Source organism: Colobus angolensis, unplaced genomic scaffold (genome assembly GCF_000951035.1).
Source record: "Colobus angolensis palliatus isolate OR3802 unplaced genomic scaffold, Cang.pa_1.0 Scaffold206, whole genome shotgun sequence".
Classification (NCBI taxonomy): domain Eukaryota; kingdom Metazoa; phylum Chordata; class Mammalia; order Primates; family Cercopithecidae; genus Colobus; species Colobus angolensis.
Window position 1 is genome coordinate 3,580,691 of NW_012115222.1, and position 15,195 is coordinate 3,595,885.

General features: G+C 35.2%; 1 protein-coding gene across 1 annotated transcript in view; it reads left to right on the forward strand.

Moving 5' to 3' along the window:
- ADAMTS19 (ADAM metallopeptidase with thrombospondin type 1 motif, 19) overlaps nt 1-15,195 on the forward strand; it is a 285,046-nt gene that overhangs the window by 244,464 nt on the left and 25,387 nt on the right. Inside the window, exon 22 of the mRNA XM_011942132.1 lies at nt 1,469-1,621. Within this exon, the coding sequence (XP_011797522.1) occupies nt 1,469-1,621 (153 nt within the window). The remainder of the gene's footprint in view (nt 1-1,468; nt 1,622-15,195) is intronic.

Consider the following 15,195-nt stretch of genomic DNA (forward strand, 5'->3'; position numbering starts at 1 on the left):
TATATATATATATATATATATATATATATGTACTAGTGGCAAATCACATAGTTCACTTTGAAACTGAGCATATTCAAATGCAAACTTTAAGTTATAAGACAATTACTTATTGGTGCAAGATTTAGTATACTTATTTAAAATGTCATTAGTTCCGTGCTTAAGCTTTCAGGACCACAACTGTCATTAAAGCTTGCCAGCATGAGCAAGGGGAGGAGCTCAGCTTCTGCTCTCCTCAGGACTCAGAGCAATGATGTGGAAATCAGCATGATTATTCCTATATGACATCATTGATGAATATATACTGCAACCCTTTCTTTGGACCTCTTCTATACACAAATATAAATTGGACTTTCAAGTTTAGTTATATCTGGTATGCCCCACACACATATCCAGAGCAATTTTGGTCCCAATGTCCAGGTAGTAAGTGGTGCTTACCTTTGGACAACAGGATTACTTTATGCATATTCCATGATATGGAAGATAAATGTAAATGAGAAAATAGATTATACCTAGAGAAGATTAGTGAAATATACATATGTGCTTCAATCTATTTTATCACCCTCATCCATTATACATCTCTTATTTATTAAACTAAAGAATTTTGAACCAAATTGTATTTTAATTCCAAAAAAATTATTTAGAATTATAATTTCTAGGAGTATATAATTATATAAAGAAATTCTAAATTTTGGCCAGGCACGGTGGCTCACACCTATAATCCCAGCACTTTGGGAGGCCGAGGTGGGTGGACCAGTTGAGGCCAGGAGTTCAAAACCAGCCCAGCCAATATGGCAAAAACCCATCTCTACTAAAAATACAGAAATTAACCAGGCATGGTGGTATATGCTTATAATCCCAGCTACTTGGGTGGCTGAGGTGAGAGGATCACTTGAACCCAGGAGATGGAGGTTACAGTGAGCCAAGATCACGCTACTGCACTCCAACCTGAGCAACAGAATGAGACTCCATCTCAAAGAAAAAAACAAATTCTAAATTTTATTTTTGCTAAGATTTTCTCTATTTCATCTTTGAGAAATGACATGCTAGGGAAATTGTCATTTTTCACAAACATGTCTTCCATCTAAATAAAAGAGTACATCTTAGAAAAAGTAAAATTAATTTTTTTGCATAATTATATTTAAAATGTGATATCAAATTTTAGTAAATTTAATTTTGAACATACTGTATTTATCTTTCCCAGATAATCCCTGTTATATTACTCTCTGTAATAATGGTTCAGTATTCCTGAAACCACTTATCTCTAGCATTGTGCCTTAAGCCCCTTCTGGCATCAGATACTGGTGTTATCTGATGTTGTTACCTTTAAACTTATTATTTATAATTTTATCTGGCTTTTATATGGGTGATGGGCTCATGAGAGATTATTGGAAACCAATACTTAATTGAGTCTATCATCTATATCTCCTATTCACCAACTTTATCTAAAACCTCTGATGTTATCTTCCAGTGTTCAGTCAAGTGTGGCAAAGGCGTACGTCATCGAACTGTTAGATGTACCAACCCAAGAAAGAAGTGTGTCCTCTCTACCAGACCCAGGGAGGCTGAAGACTGTGAGGATTATTCAAAATGCTATGTGTGGCGAATGGGTGACTGGTCTAAGGTGAGAACCACTCTTTATATTCTCAGTAATAGGTTTCAATAATGTCCGCATTGCCCTGCGTACTATAACCATATAGCATGGAGTTTAGGAGGGAAGGAGAATAGAATTAAACATCATGGGATATGGAGCATTATATACCACATCCAAGTGCAGATTCTGGCTGGCTGTCCATGATCATGATCTCTATAAAACTGTGTTAAAAATTAAGATAAAATGTACAAAGCACTTAGCACCACACTTGACACAAAGGAAGCTCTCAAAAAATAGTAACTATCGTTATTGCTGTTTTGTTAATTTTTATTCATATAGTTCTTTCTCAGAATATTTTTTCATAAAACATATCTAAATAAAAGAACACTGTCAGATAAGTCAGTTCAAAATATAATTAAGTAAGGTAGCAGAAGAACCAAATAAAGGGAACTCAGCTCTTACTAGATAAAAGGCAGTCATTTTCCCACCAATTTTGGGAGTTGTGTATGGTAGAAATGGAAAGGAACAAAATTGTTGACATCCTTTGGTCAAATCAAGTGAACACAATTTATATGGCAAATGAACAGTAAGTTTAATTCACAATAATAGTGATGCCTATTTAAAGTTTATGTGAGTAAAGTAGAGCCTCATATAGGGCTTTAGAAAATACCTGACCTGTTCATTCTATGAAATACTAATAAACCCCATGTTTTAAGGTAAAATTCTGATCATTTTTGGGTGAAAATAGATCTCACATGTTATTTTTCAGAAGTGTAAATATGAATCAATGCTCCCACTTTCAGCCATGATTATTACATACTGACTGTCATGGAATCATAAAATTCTAGGGCTTAGTTCCATGCTCGGATGATCATAATGCTTTAGATGAGACATAATAAATCCTCTCTCCTTTCTCTTTTATTGTATAAAAGAGAAAAGAAAGTGATGGTTGCTGAGGTATGGAGAGGAATATAATAGTTTTTTATAAATAACCCTACAGGGCTTTCTGGGAGAAATACTTTCAATATAGAAAATACTGTGGTTATCCCACTTTCCCAGTGTTGCCCCAAAGCAATCCATGGCATTTGAAATATAAGCTATTTTCTTGTGATTATGTATGCCTTTTGTCTCTAAGAAAAGTTTGCATATTAATATTGCATCTGAGTTATCAGTAAACTAGACTCTCTTGCTACTACTTATCACATTCAAAATTCACATTGGGACTCTTTAACGGATGCATTTGTAAACAACATAAATCAAACCCTGACTACAGCAGTGAGAAATACTCAGCTCATTCCATGGGAATTTTGACTGGTGAATCACATAAGGAAACTTCACACTTCAGAGTAAAAATCTTTGAGGCAGCACAGAATTCTAAATTAACTACAACTAATTTCTTTTATATTCAGGATTTGTTTCCCTAATTCTAAGGGAGACAAATAGAGCAGGATAATAGGGAAAGACAGTGTCTTGGAAGTCAGGAGATACGGAGGACAATTCTCACTCTCTCTTTGGGTAGACAGGTAAAGTGGTTAAGCCACTGAATTAATGCCCTTGTGTCTTTGTTTCCATATGAGTAAAATAATGAAAATGGAACAGTGTTTTCAAGCTATATGTATAACAACTGTTCCTTTTTTAATTTTGTTTCAATAGTTTGTGAGGAGCAGGTGGTTTTTGGTTTCATGGATAAGTTCTTCAGTGTAAATGTATAGTAACTGTTCATTCATCATTGAAGATACACGATAGGATAAGGAAGTAGAAAAAGTACTAGCAGCAAGAAGGCAGGGAAAATCACCTGTTGCTCCCTTTCCATTGTAGGAACTCATTTGTTTCTTTTGACTAGTGAAATTCTAGATATTTTCTTAGAATGAAACAATTCTGCTCTGAAAAAATGAGCTATATTTTTCCAACTTTGGTGATAAATAGAAAAATCTAAACATAGGCCAGGTGCGGTGGCTCATGCCTGTAATCCCAGCACTTTGGGAGGCCGAGGTGAGTGGATCACTTGAGGTCACGAGTTTCAGACCAGCCTGGCCAACAAGGAGAAACCCCATCTCTACTAAAAATACAAAATTAGCCAGGCATGGTAGTGCATGCCTGTAATCCCAGCTACTTGGGAGGCTGAGACAAGAGAATTGCTTGAACCCGTGAGGCGGAGGTTGCAGTGAGCCAAGATCACGCCATTGTACTCCAGCCTGAGTAATAAGAGTGAAACTCAGAAAGAAAAAAAAGAAAAACTTAAATGTTAGTTGTTGTTAATCTCCAATTAACTATAAAATCCAGAAGATGTAATTGCAAAAAAACCCAAAAGATTCAAGTTTTATTGTAATGTGTGACACAGAAGTACAAGCTCATACAATGTTTTATGTGGAAATATGGCTAGCAAATCCTATTTGCTTGACAAATACTATTACTTTTGGTTAATGAAACATGCCTACTATGTGGCCTCTAGTTAAATCTTAGGTGAAACCAAAATGAACTACGGCGATCATAGGGAACACTGACTGTGGTTTTTTTATGCTAAATTAAAAAAAAATTTTTTTTAGTTTTACAAATATATGTATGTAATTCTTAAATATAATTGGATTGAATTACTTTTAATTGGTTTTGTGGTGTTACTGTATGGCTACCCAACTAGAACATAGCCTTTGTGAGTGAGGGAAGAAAATAGTAGCTTCAAATACAGTTGACCATTTAACAAAACAGATTTGAACTACACGGATATACATACATACGGATTTTTTCAAGCAAAGGCATATCAAGAATACATTATTTCCTGGTTGTGAGACCCCGCTTTAAGGAGGGCTGACTTTTTACACATGTGGGTTCTGCAGGACCCACTCAAGCTTGCGTGGATTTTGATTATACTCGGGCTGTCTTAAAACCAATGCCCACATATACACAAGGAAGATTGTATTCATCTTTATTCCTGGCCTTTTAACCTTTGCTTGTTGGCCTGCTTGTTTCTTTGGTTATTTAGAAGATCCAGTAAATGGTGCTTTTGTCTGTCTACTTTCGGCCTTTATATGAATATAAGTGCTTTTTTCCTTAAAACCATTTTTTCCTTTTTTATTATAACTATCTCAGCATCGCAGACTCAAACAGTGTGCACAAATTAAAACCAGTGACTCCATGTGAATTTTATTGATTTCACCCTTCATTTTGTACTTCTATTATATTACTTTCATGTTAAAATGAAGACCATCCCAAAATAATTACAGAGAAAAGGAATAATGAATGCCATGATTAAGTTTCAGTGATTAAAGTATTCAGGGACAGAGAAAACACATAAATCTCTTATTCTTATCAGCTGCGTCCTTGAAATAGGAATAGCAACAAGATGTGTGTGATTGTGGGTGGATTTCTGTGCTCCTCTGAGGTCAGTTTTTTTTTTTTTTTTGAGACGGAGTCTCGCTCTGCCGCCCAGGCTGGAGTGCAGTGGCCGGATTCTCAGCTCACTGCAAGCTCCACCTCCTGGGTTTACGCCATTCTCCTGCCTCAGCCTCCCAAGTAGCTGGGACTACAGGCGCCCGCCACGTCGCCCGGCTAGTTTTTTGTATTTTTTAGCAGAGACGGGGTTTCACCGGGTTAGCCAGGATGGTCTCGATCTCCTGACCTCGTGATCCGCCCGTCTCGGCCTCCCAAAGTGCTGGGATTACAGGCTTGAGCCACCGCGCCCTGCCTGAGGTCAGTTAATCGGACAGTTTCACTCAAAGTCTGCCCTAATTTTAAACTGTCAATACTAAAGTGGACTTCAGCCTTGGATTTGCTTTAATCAGGAATATTAAATGTACAATTTTTTAATAAAGTCTAGCACTGAAAACCTGCTCCTCCCTTAATAATATAGCTGGGTCCCTGGGAGAATCAAAAGAAAATATATCCTCAGCTTCTCCCACTGCCTAAGAATCATTGACTGCTACTGGGCAAAGGTAGTATCTGCTAAATGGAGGATGACTGAAAAGATGGCTTATGCCTCAAACTATGTTCACTGCATTTCTATCAGCCTACATGATTTATATCATATATATTTTGGGTGGTTTTGTGTAAATAGTGGAAAAATTGCTCTGGGCTTCTGAGGGGGAAAAAAGACTAAGGTATATGCAAAGAGTGAAACTTAGGTCATAAAATTCTTGCCTTTGATTTCTAAGCAAAAGTAACGCAGCCTTTGTTGAACCATGTTCACGTTCATTTCATCAGGATTACAATGACGGCCAAGATAGGACACATACAATGTGGCTGCTTTGCCCTGGCTTACATTATCTTACACAATTATATGCCACGTTCTGACTATATCTTTCTGCTACAGACATGTTCTTAGGCTCTTTCATGGGCGAAAACAACATTACACACGTTTCCTGCCAACTTAAATCTTTATTCACTCAGTTAAGCTCTTCTTAGTATGGAACACTGGCTTGAAAAATAACATAGTCTCTAATGTTTAATTAACTGACATTTTTTTTTTGGTCTGAATTTGACCTTCCTTCCTTTATTTAAATTTCTGCAACTCTTGATTTTCATTGCTGGAGACCAGCAGAGGAGCAAAAAAAAAAAAGCATTATTTTATCTACCTGTTACACAGGATCTGATTATTTATGAAGCTTTTCTAGAGTTAACCCTTCCGTGGAGTATTAACAAGTGATTTAAACTTATTCAACAGAATTCTGTTGAGAAACAAGACACCTTAAAATTATACATAATTGTTCCTGGTTTATTCTTATATTTATATTCTACAGTTCAAACTTACTCCTTTAAAATTCTAGGAAATGATTAGTTTTGGACACATATAAAGTTATGACATTATTAATAGATATTTTTGGACAGGGGATTTATGAGCCTTTTTGAAATGATATAAACTAAAATAATGCTGGAAGCACAGTAAATCATTTTGGATGATTTAGTTAAACAGCCCAGCCAGTTGGGTACATATTTGTTTAGAAATGAGAGATACAAAGCCTGCAGTATGATGAGTAATTTTTAACTTATCCTCCAAAACGAAATCACAATTATATTCAGCATGTTCTACTGAATAGGAGAGGAATTGGACAAATGAGGAATCTAAAACTAAAGTGATTTTTTCCTAATGAATAAGTAAAATATACTTATCCAAATACCTGCTTTCTAGCAATAAAAATTAGATTTATGTTAATGGGAAGTCTACTTATTCTCAGCTCATGCTCATAGTGAAGATTTTCTAGTTTCCTTAGTTACAAATCTCAAAATGGTGTTCTACAATAAATTGTTTTCTCATTTTCTATGGGAACAATGCTTTGGATGAAAAAATAAAATATATTGACTACTTAATAATTTATTTTTATAATTAAAGACCTGTATATATCTGGATTCTTTCTAGTAAAACTAATTTCTTACCATACATATTACTGATGTTATTGAAATCTACTTCATATATTTTATTGTCCTAGGAATCTGTAATAACTATAAGCAAATAAGTATTCCTAAGTTGTTAGCACTCTAATTGTTTAAAAAAGTTCAAAAAAAGTACATATTGATTAGCTATACCAGCTCTTTAAGTATGCTTTGCATAATCAAGCATTGTAACCTTAAAGTGTTCTCCTGTTGCATAATTATTAAATTAGAGCAACTCATAACAAACAAGTGCAAGATCAAAGAAACAACAATTTAACACAAACATTCCTTATGTACATACTTAAAACAAGTCTAGAAAGACAATACAAGATTTATTACCTTGTCATTTTGAGCCTTACCTACATTCAGATTGGCCAGCAGTCAATACAAATAACTTGATTTGCACCATTTCACATATCCCTAAAGAAAACATTTTCTCTTACTTGTTGTTATGTTGGATTCTTAAGGTGTGTAAATTTGAAGTTCTCAGTAAATTAGTAGGCTGTAGGCTCATAGGATCTTTGGCCTGACCATCTATCCTCTATTTTCTTTTCTTTTTTTTTTTTTTTGTTTAATTTGATTTGATTTTAAGTTCCGGGATACATGTGCAGGACCTGCAGGTTTGTTACATAGATAAATGTATGCCATGCTGGTTTGCCGCACCTATCAACCCATCACCTAGGTATTAAACCCTACATGTATTAGCTATGTATCCTGATGCTGTCTCTCCCCGTTCCTCACCAACAGGCCCCAGTGTGTCTTGTTCCCCTCCCTGTGTTCATGTGTTCTCATTGTTCAGCTCTCACTTATAAGTGAGAACATGCAGTGTTTGCTTTTCTGTTCCTGTGTCAGTTTGCTGAGGATGATGGCTTCGAGCTCCATCCATGTCCCTGCAGTTATAGTTTTCTCTTTAACTAATACTTATACAAAGATATTTACTTTCTATTCTGAAAATATTGCAACATAATCAAGGGCATATTTTATATACATTTTAAATTTTGCATTTTTACTTATATAGTAGGACTACACTCTTGAGCTGGCACATATTAAAATACACACTTAACTCATTGCATATCGCTGAACATTTAAAATGGAAAGAAAGAAAATTAACAATTATTATATGTGAACAAGGAGTGCATTTTTACTTAATGTTTAGTATATTGTTTATATTTAATCACCTGTGCAGGAAACTTAAGCTTCATCATTTTATAAGTAAAAGCAATATAGCTCAGAGAAAGTAAACAGTTTACCCTAAGTCCTACCTAAGTGGTAGAGCTGGGATTTGAACCCAAGGTTGTTTAACTCATTGCACCCTCCCAACCCCTACAGGTTTGTAGTGTATAACATACAGTTGTGTTCCATGCCAAACCATAGTGATTTATTTTCTGTTATCATGATGCATATCTTTGCATAATAATAATTATTATTCTTATGCAGCATAATTGGAAATCTATAATTTCATCTCCAAAATCATATCTCAAATTAATTCAGAAAGTAAATGTGATGGAGTTACTTTTGATATTCTTTATAGAAGGATGGAGCATACATGCTAAATCTCATGTTTGTGATGTTGAACTCAAAAGGATTCAATGTTGCAGGGGGTGGGGAGGTATGTTCACATGAAAAAATATGAGAATTTGATAATTTTATAAAATTATAAGCAGTAGTCTTAACACTGAGTGTATTTTGCTTAGATATGGTGAAATATGTGTTCATCAACTAATAGAGCCTATCCAGAGATAGACATAACCAGATAACCAGGATAACTAGAGAAATACAAGTTTAAGATGCAAGAAAAATATACAAATGATCAGCCAATTACAAAGATATCGCATGAGGTCTTTGGATTTAAAATGTAACAAACAGGCTGGGCACAGTGGTTCACATCTGTAATCACAACACTTTGGGTGGCCCAGGCAGGAAGATCAATTGAGGCCAGGAGTTCAAGACCAGCCTGGCCAGCAGGGCAAAACCCTGACTCTCTTAAAACTACAAAAATTAGCCAGTGATGGTGGTACATACCTGTAATCCCACCTACTTGGGTGGCTGAGGCATGAGAATTGCTTGAACCCAGGAGGCGAAAGCTGCATTGAGCCAAGATCATGCCTCTGCACTCCAGCCTGGGAATACAGCGAGATTCTGAAAAAAAAAAAAAAAATTAACAAAATTTCTTTAATAAACAGAGCCATGGACCCTGAGCTGGGGGTTCTGGCCTTGAGATTTTGCTTCAGGATGACTGGATGGCACTCCGGCATCCACACAACCAGGGTTTCACATTGGTGTTGATCTTGTTTGCAGAGGAACAGTTCCTTAGTCCTCCTAGCCTCAAACTCCACGTTTGTAAAATGTATCAAAGTAACAACAGGTTTCTTGGAATGTCAAAGTGCTCTCACCATGCAAGTAAAAGTAATAATCCAGTGTCAATGATGTGCATAGTTCAAGGAAATGTATTTTGAAGTCCTTAAAATGAAGAGTCAATGAAACACAAATAGCAGAATGGATTAGGAATATATACATCTACAGGTCTGTGCTACAGGACAAAATATGCATAAGTACATAGAGCATAATAAATAAATCTAATAAACATGTTTACAAGTAAACATGCGCACACACAGAAGTAACACAGGAGAAGTGGAGTGAGGGATATCGGGGGCAACCCGAAAGCTCCATTTAAAGGGTGCAGACTCAACTGAGTCCAATTGCTTTCACATATCTCTTTCTGCACAGCACTTCCAATACTGGATGTTATCATTTTTTTACACTAACTTGATAGGTGAAAAAATTACATCTCGTTTTGAAATGCATGCAGTCTTTAACTCAAAAATTTTCCCTATGAACATTTTAAAAAATGTTTAACAAGATTTTCCTTATGAACGTTTTTGCATAATTTGCTAACCATATTTATGAAGTTGCTCATTGCTGTAGTTTTAAGTCAACAAAAAATTAAAACAACCTGTTTGTCCATTAACTATTTATAGAACTCATGATGCTGTTTTAAACAGTGGAATATTGTAGCTTTAAAAAAAAAATTTATAGATGAATACATGCTGATAAGAAAATTTCTCCAAGACCTATTATTAAGTAAGTAAATATCATGCAGAATTATGTAGTGTCAACAAAGGTTATTGTAGGTATATTAATCATATACATATTAATGTACACATTGATCTTATTTTCTACACAGATGTACAAAGAACATTTTATTGAATTACATTGCGGGAAATGAATTTTTTTACTTATAATTTTACCATATCTATATAATTACTTTTAATTTTATAAAACTTGTTAACAGTTTCTATCTGCAATTTTAAAAAAAACTCTTACTTTTTTAATCCTTACATTTTTTCAGGCTATACTATTGAGAATGATTGATATTATGGATACAGGGAGATGTGAAAATACTATAGAGTTTCAGGAGAGAGTTGAGGACTTGGGACTAGAAGAGGTAAGATAGCTCAGTATATCTGGTTTGAATTCTGTATCTTCTGTTATAAGTTAATGGGTCCAAATGAAATAATTCATGGAAAATTCTGAGAATAGTGTCACATACACAGTAACTATGTAAGTGCTGCCTATATTCAAATTGTAGTATCAGTGGGGCTAGGGAGAAATCGTTGCATTTGAGAATTTTTTGTGAGGTTAAAATGAAAAGAACTTGGGTTGATATCTGTAGTGGGAGGTAAGAAAGCAGGAGGTGTTAAGGAGAACTCCCAGGTTAGTTTTTTGGCCTAAGCAACTTGTATGGATGGTAGTTTTGTGATATGGAGACCCTGGAGAAAGATTAAGTTTGAAAGGGAAGATTGTGAATTCTGTTTTGTTTCAATGTGCTCATCTAATAGTTCAATACTGGTGAGTAGTAGGCAGATTAGGGGAGAGGTATGGGATGGAAATAGAAATTTCTGAGTTATCACACCTAAACAGTGTTTAAAATTTCAAAGTATACGTGTACCTGGGTAGAGAGTGTAACATGAGAAGAAAAAAACGCAATTCTGAGAAACTCCTTCTGTAAAGGTGTATGAGAGAAGCAGCAGCTGTGGCAGAAGGAACTGAGACAGGGTTATTCAGAGGAGCAAGAGAGAAATCATGAGAAACAAACAAAAAAAAGGATTTAAAAAAAATATTCCATGTGATGGGGACTGAATCACAGGGAGTTGAGAGTACTCTATCTTTAGTCTCAACTCAAACTTCAGCTGCGCTAGGAAAGTGCTTTTGGCATTCCAATAACTCCTCATTTTTATTTATTTTTATTTATTTATTTTTTTTCTGATACAGGGTCTCGGTCTGTTGCCCAGGCTGGAGTGCAATGGTGCAGTCTGAGCTCACTGCAAGCCTCTGCCTCCTGGGCTCAAACAATCCTTCCATCTCAGCCTGCTGTGCAGCTGGGACTCAGACATGCACCTGATTTTTGTATTTTTAGTAGAGATGGGGTTTCACCATGTTTCTCAGGCTGGTCTCAAACTCCTGGGCTCAAGCCATCTGCCTGCCTTGGCCTCCCAAAGTGCTGAGATGAGTCATGAGCCACCATGCCCGGACCTCATCTTTACAAGATATATATTTAAACCAAAATTCTTGATCTTATTTTCTCAAGACTATAGCCCACTTCCAGTTTCCCTTTTTTTTTTTTTTTTTTTTCAAAACATTTCAAAATCATCTCCCTACCTACCCAGGCTAGAAGTTATCCTTGGCACTTATTCCTCTTTACACAAGTAGGGTTTTGCCTCAGTTACTCTTAATTCCCAATATAATACCACAATCCCTTCCTATATTTCACCAGAATTAGAGTAAGAGTTTCCTTACCTGCATACTCCTCCTCCCACAGCTCCGTCTATTCACAAGAGATGGTTGCATCATTCGTTCCTATACTCTTAAGTACTTCCAGAGATTCACCATTGATTGCGTCAACTACCAGATACTGTGGCTCAAAGCTTTCTGTATTGTAACCTAACCTACGTCTCCAGAATTTTCTCATCATTTTCATTAACTCAGGTGTTCCCACTAAGCTCAGGCCTGAGCAGTTTTTACTTCTACAACCTCTGTGTCTTTGTTTATACTGTTCTTTTTGCCTACAATGTGTTTCTTCCAACAATCCAAATCCTCAAAGACCAGCTGAAGTACCTAGTTTCTCAAAGGGCTTCGTCAACAAGTGACAGCCTAAGAACTCCTTGGTACTTATTGATTACATTAGTTTTTCGCAATTATTGTCTTACATTATTGCCATTTCATTAAGAAAATATTAACTCCTTTACCCTTCTCAAAAATATCTCAGCAACCAGACCATTGCACTATATGTGTAAGCAAAAAAAATTTTTTTTAAGTATTATACATTTAAGTATTGTATTTTTTAAAATTTTAAATATTTAAAAACTTCGGGGGGGTACACAGCAAGTGTATATATTTATGGGTTGATTTTTCTGACTCTAATTTGATAACAACTAAGATTTCATATATTTTACGACAAAAGATTTATTCACTGATATTTTCCATGAAAGTTAAACTAATCAACATAATTTTAGTAGTCATACAACTCTCTTCACCTTTTCCTATATCATAACTCAAACTACTTGAAAATATGTTTTTAAGTAAATTTACCCTGACTTTAATATCAGAATACTTGAGACCAAAAAAAGTTTTTAAAGTTGAGTTTCAAGGAAACAGACAGGCTACTTTTGTGTCCTCTTGAATCCATTTGGCTGGAATACCCCCCATTAGGTTGGATAGCCGTTATCTACCTTACAAAAGAAGTGGAGGATAGAAGCAAAGCTCACTTAAGAATTTTCTCTGCCAATTGGCAAATACATAGTTTATTCTAAGTTGGAATAAGTTAAATATAGCTATCTAATGCTATCTGTGCTATTTAAATCAAGACTTTACTTATTTAAAAAATCAGAACGAAAAACACACACTTCTCTCTCACTTGGCCACAGAGGGATCTGATCCACTTTTGACACACAACTGTTGGCCTAGACATGGAAAGTATTTTATTTGAAAAGGAAATTTAATGATTGTCATTCCAAAAAGTTCTCTCTGGTGGGAAGATGTTTCACTGGAATGACAGTAATAAAAGAGAAATGTCTTGATACACTTTTTTCACTTTAGCAAACTGATTTCTGATCTGAGTTCTCACAGAATTGCAAGTATGTCCAAAACTTTGTGTCTGTTAATTACTTCTTAATGCAAACATCATTTTTTTCTTCCATTGTTGTGGTGATCAGTGTACACTTTGATATAAAACACATTTTGGTTATTTTGACAGTCCTTTCACAACATATTCAGTTCTCTCTAAATCATTCATAAGCAATCTGTTTGATTTTGTGACACACATTTCCTTGATTTGCTATAAATATATTTAAACATTTTCATTAAAGAGGCAAGAAGAGTTTGAATGTTAGATCCAAATATTAATGAATTAATTAAACACATACACACACACAAAAAAAAAACACCCTCAAATGCCTGACCTCTAGGAATGGATTCAATTCCAAATATCCTTGTGTTAAATAAGGCAGACAAATTGCTTTAAAAAGACACTGAAACACAGACCAAAATGAATAGCAAATCTTTAAAAACAAACCTAACTTTTGTTCTTTAGTATGCTTGTTTCACACTCACTTTATTAAAAAGTTGAAAGATGGAACTGCCAAACATATACATAAATGAATAGGAATGCAGCGCTAATAATTTCCAGTAGAAGTCATCGTTTGGTTTCCTTATGAGGTTCTCTCTCCACTGTGAATGCTACTTCACTCTTGTTAAACCACTTTGGAATAATCCATTGTTCCCAAAGACAAATCACCCAAGTCTATGCTGTTAACCTTGTTACAGATTGGCACTTATCATTACAGATTAGATCAGGTTCTGTAAGATTGTCTATTATATTGGTTGAGGAAAAAAACATTTGCGCTCTGCCAGTGACGATTTTCCCTTAATTTAGGAATTCCTATTTCTTACAGAGGCCAGCTGGAAATGAGCAAAGCATTACAGAGCCTTCCTTAGCTGTTGGCCTGGAGAATACACATTCTCTCCAAAATATATATCTTTGGCATAGTCTAGAAGTAAGGAATCCTGGGTAATCTCTGTGCTGGCCAAGTGTGAGAATTATGATTTTTAACCCCTAAATGCGCTGAAGTGTTTTTTTTAATTTAAGAATTAAAAAACAGATTGCTGTTGAGTTTTTTAATCTAACAAAAATTTAAACACCTTAGAGTGATATTTTTACTGTTGTGTTTTCTGCCTCTTTGGTAAAGTATTTAACATGACATTTTATAGGATTTACAGCTTGAAGAATCTTACAGTTCCTTTAGGATGTGTTTAACATGCACAGATTAATAGTTCCATGAACTCACTGACAAACTAGTAGATTATATAACCTAAATCTACACATTTATTTATACTGTAATCTCCCATATAGTCCCCAAACCTAAGTAATCTAAATATTCAGAGTGACAAATGACTAGCTAGTACTGAAACAGTACTTATATGACTTTTCTGAAGCCCTGACATGAAAGGTAGAAACTAACATTTAGTTAATAATTTTAAACTTTGGCATTTTACCATCAATTCTCAATGTATAAGACTAGATGTGGAAGTCTTTTCTTTAACCCCATGTTCAAAATCATACATTACTTCAAATTATAACTTAATGGACAAATATGGAACATTTTCTATAACAGCAGTTGTTAGTCAAATAAGTAGAGTTAGTAATTATCTCAATGCATGTTTTCATGATTAAAGTAAAATATCAAACTGCCAGTTGAAGAATATTTCATTCTAACACTAAAATATTTATTGGCTGAGCACAGTGACCCACGTCTGTAATCCCTGGACTTTGGGAGGCTGAGGTGGGCAGATCACTTGAAGTCAGGAGTTCGAGACCAGCCTGGCCAATATGGCAAAACCCCATCTCTACGAAAAATACAAAAATTAGCTGGGTATGGTGGCAGCACCTGAAATCCCAGGTACTTGGAAGGCTGAGGCAGGAGAATCGCTTGAACCTGGGAGGCAGAGATTGCTGTGAGCCCAGATTGTGCCAGTGTACTACAGCCTGGGCAACAGAGGGTGACTTCATCTTAGAAATAAATAACTAAAATTAAATATTTATCTTTTTTTCTTTTGAGCTTTTTGTGCCAATCAGTAAGAGCTTCTATCATATACTTTAATTTTAGAACAGTATATATATATATACACACACACACACACATATACACACACCCACATATATATACACACACACATATACATAT